Below are 10,463 nucleotides of genomic sequence, written 5' to 3'. Positions count from 1 at the left end.
ATGGCACTGTTAATCCATAGACATCTCCGTATTGTCACAGAAGTTTGTGGGGTTTTGTGCAAACTTTTGACAATAAGTTACTGAGTATAAACCAAACACAGTTTGTAAAATAGAGCAGGTGTGCAACAATCTGCAGAGTTGTATGAACAAACACGGAACGAGAAATGAGCACAGCCGTGTAATAATACACCCCTGAAGTGAGAACACCAAACACAGAGCCAGACAATAGTGAAAGGCACACTGGTGTGACATGCGCGTTGGGTGACTGAGCGCGCACTGAGCGGTACAAAATGGCGGCTAACACAGCGCAAATAACGTATGGTAGACACGTGGTAGTCATGATAACCACGGTTAACCATGACGTCACTGACGGATTGATTGGCGAACAGTCCAGGCTACAAATGCCAAGTTCTGAAACGAAAATTAAAGTCTGAAAATGAATCATAACAACGATCCTCTTAAAAAGGAGAAAAACCTTGAGAACTTTCATATATCGAACCATTGCTAAATATATAACGGAAATCAATGAAACTAATATTGCAATTATTTTGTCACTGAAGATAAATGCATGTGGATAAACAGAATCTAAACATACCCTGATATGATATATAGGTTTCTTGATAGGCTTGCAGATCGTTTGGATTGATATAGAATTCCAGATTAGTTGAAACTCCTATAACCGAATGGGTATGCAGAAAATCTGTAAGCCGTGTCCTGAAAGTACTTCCTAAAACACTGTTTGTGTAGTCTCTTAGTACATGCTTCAAGTGGGTGTTTGTAGGACAACGCAGGAGTAGTTGAAAGAAGGGGACTGCTATAAGTCTTACATCACAGCCGTACAACTTATTGAATATGTACACGACTACAGCCCCGTATACTTGTGGTTGTGGCATTACCAAGTCACTTGGCTCCACATTAGAGTCTGTATGGTCGTTTGTTTGTGCGTGTTGTTCAACTATTTGATGTGCACTGTTTGATAGGTATTCAAAGCTGTTAGACGAGTTACTTGTATTATTTTTCCAATGCAAAACAGATATTGGCATTCCACCTGAAAACAAAGTGATTGTTATTTATCCGTTGCACCTTGTTCTACGTTATATTACTTATTACAAAATGACTTAAGCACATACAACAGGAACGAATAATTGATGGTTTTCTTTATTAATAATATTACTAAACAGTATTAACGTAAATGTTGCTTCTGCTTTTCTTGAGATAATGATCGCCTGATACAAATGTTATATCTGTTTGACTGCATCGGACATGAAAGAGGTCCGTAGTATATGTCCAGTGGCCTCTATTTGGTTGGACATAAATGTACTTTGATTCACGCTTTGGCAACGTCTTATGAGTTCATTATTAATCAGCTATTACGTATTCGATGAGATACAGAGACAATTGCGGTACCAATACTGAACAGTTGAAGACAATATATGCCAGAACTCGCTCTATATCGACCAAACTCGGCCAATATCAACAAAACTCGGCTAAATGAGTTTTTTTCTTCGTTTTGATTGGCTACAAACCTCGCCTACTATAGGATTTGAGAAATGAGCCATTTTCATAGGCTGTCGAAACTCGCCTGATATGAGAAATATGCTGGAAATAATTTTTAAAGGTAGCCATTTTGTTTTCCGTTTTCCGACTGTTTTGAATATTTTGTGCTTCGTTTAAACCCTTATTGGAATACTTGAACCTATTGATTGATTGAGCTACTTTGTACGGTTTGATGTTACAGTTGTATTTAACCTATTGGTGGATTTTACGATTATTATAATTGTGTACACCGACAAACTGGACAACGATGGTAAAACATTTGACGTTTTGGCAAACGATTTACGAAATTAAGACGAAAAGACATGCTTCCTTACAATGTACAGTGCTTTATTCATAAGTATGTGCAATGTCACTTTAAGGATGCACGTCAAAATCAGCAAAGTCAGGTCTAGAAAAGCACCATGAATGTATAGGGGATTAATTCGGCTTCAATGTGCACTAAAGGTAAGTTAAAAGAATAACATTATATTATTCGTGTATCAATAAGACGCTTCGCATAATTACCTCTGTAGGACGAGTACTCCCCCCAGCCGTAAAGTGGGGCGGTGTGGAGGACCAGCAGGCAGAAGTCCGTGCCGCACACAAGGATCCGTGTGTTTATCTCCGAGAACAAGGACGCGTACTCCACTGGAACTAGATGAAATGTGAATCTGAAAATTAAAGTTCAAACATAAGAGGTTTTGATGCGATTTGTTTCCAAATGATCCGAATAATACTTAATGTATGACCATTGAAATAGAACTTGAACCTAAACTATGGTTTACATTACCATAACCTGGAACCTAAGCCTCCGATCAACTCCTTTAGTGTAGATATAATGTTCTTTTTACATATAATACCATTTCTATTGTTGCTATTGTAAGAATCACACTGTGCAAAGAATGTTATGTTGATATTATGAAATCTCTTTTACACAATATCAAAGAAAACTCTTTCTGAGAAATCTCTCTTCCGAAATATCAGGCAATGTATTCCGTCAAATCAGAAAACGTGAACATTTGTTTGGTTTGTAGTTATTATTTCCGACGCATGTAAATACTGCTGTTGATAAATTCCGGTATATGTATCATACAACGTAACACTCATGCAATTGGAAGACACATCACGCAACACAAGCCAAGAATGAAAGCGGAACATGTGTGTGATTTTATAGGCGAATCTTGTCACGACAAAGCATATTTTTGAACAACTATTTTTCTACATTTTTCAATATGTGCAGATTGTCAATAACAATATGAATGTATTTAGCAATTTAGTTCTCTGTCTTTTCCTTTCAGAAATGGCTGTCTTTTCACAAAATCAGACATGTCAGAAAAATATGTTTGCTTCCAAAAACATTTCATGGGAATACTCATCCATCTCTGTTAACCTATATTAGCAAAATTGCCCTGATTTTTTTTTTTGCCTAATTGCGCTCGTTTGTAACAGGACAACGTACGCTAATATAATCTTATCATCTTGAAAGAGATGAACAACCGTCTGGGTGAATTCCAGGATTGGGAGTTTTTTTAATAATACAATGTCAACAACCCAGGGACAAGCAGCAACAAGTCAAACATTCAGGCATACACGCTGTGTAGTGGCAAATTATAAGAGCACAAAGGACGCTGAACGGGTGACACAAACAAACAGAACACAATCTCATCAAAATAGCATTAACATATATAATGGAGTTAACGCCGCCTTGCAACGACAAACGAAAAACTTCTTCATTGTAACACGAGTTTACTTGGGGCTTAGACAAGTTTATATGCACATAAACCCTCAGATGTCACCTTTTAAAGGTTTTCGTGAACGGAGAATTTTCCGAAGCATAAAGAACATCAACGTTTGCCAATGTCAATGTATTTCAATGACTTTTACATTAATTGGTAGTTATAATAAGTGGTAGTTGTATACAGTTCCGACAGCCGAGCCTAGATCAACGCCTTCTACAAAGATAGGAGGCTAAGTAAAGTCCCGACAGCCGTGCCTACATCAATGTCTTATACGATGAAAGGAGGCTATATACAGTCCCGACCGCCGTGCCTACATCAATGTCTTATACGATGATAGGAGGCTATATACAGTCACGACCGCCGTGACTACATCAATGCCTTATACGATGATAGGAGGTTATACACACTCATTAACGTCGTTCCTACATCAATGCCTTATACGATGATAGGCGCCTATATACAGTCATGACCGTCGTGCCATCATCAATGCCTTATTCGATGATAGGAGACTATAAACAGTCATGACCGTCGTGCCATCATCAATGCCTTATTCGATGATAGGAGACTATAAACAGTCATGACCGTCGTGCCTACATCAATGCCTTTAGGCTGATTGTAATCTTGTACGTATAAATATATTTATTTGTCGGACAGTCATCACCGTTGTGCCTATATAAATTCCCATATACGCTAATTGGATGCTGTATACAGTCACGACCGTCGATACTTTATTGAGGCCTTTTTAAAAGATTATTAGTAGCTATATACAGTAATGGCATCTTGCCTATATCAAAGTCTTTTACGCTGATTTGTTGCTTTATCTAGTCATAACGCTGTATTTTAATATTATTACACACACTATGTTATGCTAATACAGTCATGGACACCATGCATATCATTATCAACGCCGTTTTATACGTTAGTTGGTAACCAGATATAGTCACGGAAAAGCTCAAGTCAGTCACTAGGGCAATGGCTCCATAACTTGTAATAGTCTGAAAAAGAATGTGTTTAATCCACACATTACTATAACTTTTCATTCTTACGCTTTAAGACCATGCCATTATGCTGCAAAGTGACACACTGTCTTCACTGAAATTGGGTCACAGATGTTTTGAGTTTCAAACCTGGCCTGTTTAAGACTTCTTTTAGGCCCATGCGGTTAATCTTGTAAAGTCCTGGCCATGGTGGAACATAGTGGTTATTTACAGAACCAGTAGAATACACACACTCTCTCTCTCTCTCTCAAAAGGCGATCCCCAGTTTTGCTAGGCATGTCAACCGAGGAACGTAACTGGTTGTTGTTACTTCTGCGCATATCATGACTACTCGTGATATACCATCAATAATTGTCATGCCTAGGTACTCTCTCTAAACTAATAACATCTGGTGTGAGTTGTAAAATCTTAAAGGATAGTGAACTCAAATTACATGTATAGGAAGCGTACGCGATAGTATAGATATAAATATTTTTAACATTTTCGATGTTCTAACCTCTTTCTTCATTGTTATTTATTTCATTCATCAATTATATAAGTGAGTCTATTGAATTTGAAAAACTTAACTGCTAAAGATATTGAGTTGTTGACTGTATACTCTATGCTGTTTGCCGATGATATTGCTCTTTTCACTACGGGTCCCAATAATTCACAAGCATGCTTAGATAATTTTAATTATATTATTGTCATAAAGGGGGTTGAAAAGTAATATAAATAAGGCATACGTGTGTGCCTTTAAAAAAACCAATGCTAGACACAAGTTTGTGTGGACAGTAAACGGAAATAGCATTGTCCTGGTTGGCTCTTTTACATACCTTGGAGCTATATTACCCTGTAATGGAACTATTAGGTATGCTAAACAAATATCGAATGAACTGGTACTTCCCTCATTCATTTGCATGGTTCTGTAATATGTGGAATTCGTTATTGCAAAGAAGTTGATATAGTACATCTTAGATTTTGCAAACACCTTGGTGTCAAGGCTCAAAGTTCTAGTGCAGCCAATCTTTTTGAACTAGGTAGATATCCGTTGATAGTTAAATATAAGGAACGTGCACTTAGGTATTGGTTTAGAATTATGAAATCTATTGATAACCCTTTTCATGTTTTCTATTTAAAAAAGTTGCAAGTTGTACATTAGAATAGAAATAATACATATGGGTGTTTGCCTTAAAACATTGTTAGAAAACATTGGATTCAGTGATACTTTCGTTGCTTTCAATGCTCATGTTAATTACTTACTTCGGTTTAAGCAAAGATTGTGTGAAAAACGTACACAGGAGAAAAAACAACAACAGTAGCTAAATTTTAAGTAGTCAATCAAAATTGATAGTTTACAGATATTTCATATATAAGTTAAATTTGAAAAATATCTACATACTAATATGCTATTACTAATGAAGATACTAGAAAAGGCATGTCAAAATTCCATTTGTGTTCTAATTCTTTTGAAATTGAAACGGGCAGATTTTAAAATATTGAAAGATATGCTAAACTTTGTAAGAGTTGTAATTAGAGGTTCGTCTCACCAGTTTACATACCGAGAGTATAAAATTCCACATATGAAGGGAACTCATTTCGTTTTCAGGCTGCGAAGGTGTGTAACAACCTTCCGAACGAATTTAAACAATTAGACAGTTTTGATTGGTCGAAAGACTTATTTACACCCGAAGAACCAAAATGCAAGGGTCCCATAATGTCGTTTTAGATAACACTGTACTTAGTTGTATAAGCTAATAGTCTTTAACATTGCTGCCTATCTTAATCTGTTTTATGTAACCTGTTATATTTATATCAGTTGTATTTATTGTAGAATTAACATTTTGAACAAAATGTATCTTCATTCTCAAGAAGTTTTAATTTTTTTTTAGACTGCTCTAAATTCAATGGTGTTTTGCTTTGGTAGTGTTGAATATGTGTGAATGTCTTAGATACAGAATATGCTTAAAGGTTAAAACACACTTTGCCTCTTATCTTTATTTATGTAGTTTTAGCATACTCACCATCCTACATTTAATTTAATTCTTAAGTGCATCTCTCTTTTATTTGTCACATTTTCCTCGGATAATTTCAAGTGCTTTGTGCTGTTTTATGTATTTTATTTTTGAAACCTGCTTTTGTGTCAATATTATTTGCATTTTCGTATTTAAGCCATTATTAAAATCAATCATGAGCACATCATCTAAATGATCTTTTACACATAGATTTAATAAAAAAAATATTCTAGTCAACAGTGATGATTTTAATTTTCTCAAATGTTTATAATGTAATATCTATTAAGAATCGATGTATTTATAATCATTTAATATAATATATATATTCTATGCCATAAATATTTTGCTAATTGCTAAAACTATTTAATTCTGATATTATTTGAATGCAATTAATTATTATCTACCCTGGTTCTGTGTTGCATTATTGATATGTTATTTAATTTGAATTTTGTCGGGCAATAGCTCTGCAAGCTAGTATTGTTATCTATATATATCGACGTGAATTTTGTTCTTGTATATTGTAATAATGTTGCATCTAGAGGCAAAATCATGTCTAAAACAGGCCTCCAATTACTTTTATGTAGATACTTTTACCTCGAAATCCATTTTGCAGAACCAGGATAAAGCCATTGAAGAAATAAACAAATTCTTGTTAACCATGTCGTGATATAAGATTTCCTCCCAGATATATAAAATTAATCCTATTTGAAACAGCTCTTACTACACCACGGCCTCTAAACGCCAGCTCCGCCACATTACGGTGGTGCAAAGAAAAAGAGCTGTCGACACTTCCGTGGTGGAGCTGTGTCCTATGTTTACACGAACAAACGTGAGTATGGTTCATATTTCATTTGATAATTTCATTTAACGGACATATTTCAAAAATCGGAGAATGTGGTACCGTGTAAGAACACTTCTACTGCAGGCTGGTTACTATTTCGTTTCAATAGTGTGCAAACATTGGTGCCAGGAGCTTTTCTCCTGAATCGGGCATGTGCATATGTTGATATGTGATTGCATAGCAAGTACATTTCGGTGCTTACACACCCCGTAAGCAAACATAATTGTAATGCATAGTTCCTATACCAGAACACAACAAAACTGATAAGCACTTACTAAAATGGAAAAATGCACATATTTATAAAAGTGTTGGCGCTGTTGCCCTAGTGGTGGCGCTGTCGAGTATGTTTCGCGCTTGAAGTAAAATAAAAAGTTAACGCTTTTGGAATGAATATTAAGGTTGCTATGTTTATCATCCATTGAACATTATGCTGGTTATGCATACTTCTTGCGGAAACAAAACTCTTCGCGAACTACCTAAACCTTACTGAAAACTATTTCGAAAACGAACGGCTTTGTGCTGTTAATTTTTTCCATAGAACTATAAGTATCTATCATGTGTGTCCGGTTAAGAGAGAGGTAGTCTTGCATACCGGACGTGTGTTAACGGTCATGTGACCAGTGCTGGAAAAACGCATCTTACACCTCCAATGTAAGATATGTCACACGCAACAACGCGCCGCTTCTTATATATTTTATTGTATGGTTTATGAAAAGTACATTATTTCATTTCAATAGAGCACAATCAAATATATATGTATACAATTAAGTAAAATAGATAATAAATAATCTTAAAAACGCGATTTAAATAGTTACTATTTGATATCAATAGTGATTTAAAATTACTGCGCTTTATGACGTCAGTAAACAACGTTTCACGCACTTTTTGGTAAAATGTACAAAAGTGCGTTTTCTACGTCAATTTTCCCACAAATTGATAATTTTAGATATGCAAGAAAAAATATCAATTATGTTATTCAGGTCCGGATCGAAAAATCCGTCCCTCGGTCACGCTACGTGGCCGGTAACTCGGCTTACGCGCGTGCACCCGGGTTGGATTTTTCTAGCCGTACCGGACACACATGATATATACTTATAGTTCTATGGTAAAACTAAAGCACCTAGCCGTTTGTTTTCGAAATAGTTATCAGTAAGGTTAAGATAGCACCGTAAAGTGGTGGAGCTGGCGTTTAGAGGCCATGTATACATTTATCCTTCTTAACGAATATAAGCTTCTACTTGTATATCTCTGAATCTTCCGTTTTCATTAACCCAGAACTTTAAAACAATAAATTAAAAAAGGTAAAATGTAGGCGTTAAAAAGATAGAACATTATATTGATTGGAACGTTAGTATAACAAACCAAAGCCATCAAAGAGTGAAGAGATATCAGCCTTTTCCCTGCAAGTTTTTGTTGTTTGTATGAAATGAAAGAACCTCAACTGATTAAACTAACTCACAGATAATTGAAAGAACTAAAAATATACACTTCCTGGTTGCTTTAGATAAATTTATCATAACATAACCTTCCACCTTTTCAGAACACCTTAACCTTTTATCAATAATGATAGTTGTATTCAATCGGAAATGCATAAAGAAACATTTAGCGATTAATTTTTTCCATATGTGACCTTTAAAACCATACATATAGACCATCCATAACATCTAAGACTCCTTGGTTTTCAATTTCTACTCCCCTTTCTGACAGATGTTTTACGCAGTTCTCGACGCAAGTTAATTTGTGAAGCAGTGTCATAATTCTAAATATATTTCAATCATTAAACAAAAGTTTGTTATACAATTTGATAAATATAAAGCAACAACGGCGTGCCTGGTTTTTAAGTAGTGTTTTTGAAATAAAACAAAAGAACCCGAATCATGTTTGGTGGTGTGTGCTTGTGAAACCCCCAGCCGTAAAGACAACCGAAAGACCTAGCTGAACTCACGTAAGGATAATTGTATGGAGTATTTATGCCAAAAATCGCGAAATACGATAATGTTTCTGGCAAGACAAAGCGCTTTTTCGGGCATAAGTGTGAGAGAGATCAACGACAGGAATTCGGACGAGTGGTTTAGTCTACACCAAACCTTGAGTTTTCTGTTTTGAAATTAGTCTTGTTTCGAACCTGATATTGATTGTATGGACATTTGATTAGGGAGCAATCAACCCAGTCATGTCAACAGAGCTTGTCTTTTGCTGAATGTAGAGGACGTTGACGCATGTTTGTTAAGGATAATTTCTAAAGATTTCACACAAGAACTAGGTACTCCGGTTTCCCCCAAAACACAAGACCACACTCTCGCGTAACATTGTGCCAACGCGAGTGATTAATATAATGTTAAAATAACTTGTTTCACAATTGTTGTAAAATAAATAAGTTAAAAAGAAAAAGAGAACATAACGAAACAAAACAAATAATCTTCTTCTGGTTTTTCGGTACTGTCTTCATGATTTCCACTGTAACCTATATATCGGCAAACAGCACAAGTAATATTTTCGGAACTTTTAAATGGCCCGAATGAAGGTATGTTTTGCATTTAATACGTTAGCTGCTGTGTTTACATCCTATTTTCATACAATCTAACTAGTTCAATAATGTTGTGTTTGAATTGAATCCATTTCATACGTATTCGTATTATTCTCATGCAACTTAATACATGAAATAATTACTTCCACTCATTTGTTTTATCATACTCATATTCATTGTAAATATGTTCAAATATCCCTTGCGGAGGATATATTGATATGAATGAACTGTTTACATGGTTCATGTATCCACATACAACACAGCTATTCAAAAAAGAACATTAAGAGATGTTATGGAAATATTTATCTTGAGCATGTACACAATGTTGTTATTCTGGTAAACGTTGATGCGTCCATTTTTAAAATCCACATAACTTTAATAAGAGCAGAATCCCGCAAATACATTATTTGAAACATGAAATATAACTTTAATAATAGTGGGATCATTGGGTTTTCCTGAACAACTTCAATAGTTGGAATCAATTCATGCTATGCAAATTACTAGGGATAAAACGATGATCGAGTATTGTCGAAAGTAGATTATTTGTGTCCGAGGTCGGCGATAATCGATTTCATTATTCCATAATCGATTATCGCTAATGTACGGCAAAGGGAAGTAACCGTGTTGTGTATGTACTGATTTTCTTTAAAACGGGAAACGGTACGGACTTATACGGGGTTATACGGCAATTTATTCTCAATTATTTTAGAATAAAGTTATCTCCTAAATACATTTCACTAAATTATCAATTGTAACCTGGAATGTATAACAAAACAGCATAAAAAACATAACTGATTGTAATATGTTTATTCATTTAAAGACATGTAT

At 35.2% G+C, this 10,463-nt stretch overlaps 1 protein-coding gene across 1 annotated transcript in view; it reads right to left on the bottom strand.

The window, feature by feature from the left end:
- LOC128216403 (uncharacterized) overlaps positions 1-10,463 on the bottom strand; it is a 34,055-nt gene continuing 23,592 nt past the window's right edge. Inside the window, exons 3-5 of the mRNA XM_052922962.1 lie at positions 2,062-2,207; positions 596-1,048; positions 1-411 (exon numbers count right to left, since the gene is read on the bottom strand). Of these exons, the coding sequence (XP_052778922.1) occupies positions 35-411; positions 596-1,048; positions 2,062-2,207 (976 nt within the window). The 3' untranslated portion in view covers positions 1-34. The remainder of the gene's footprint in view (positions 412-595; positions 1,049-2,061; positions 2,208-10,463) is intronic.

Source organism: Mya arenaria, chromosome 14, assembly GCF_026914265.1.
Source record: "Mya arenaria isolate MELC-2E11 chromosome 14, ASM2691426v1".
In the NCBI taxonomy this organism is placed as follows: domain Eukaryota; kingdom Metazoa; phylum Mollusca; class Bivalvia; order Myida; family Myidae; genus Mya; species Mya arenaria.
Note: the sequence above shows the minus strand (reverse complement) of the source record. Positions and strands in the feature narration are given on the sequence as shown.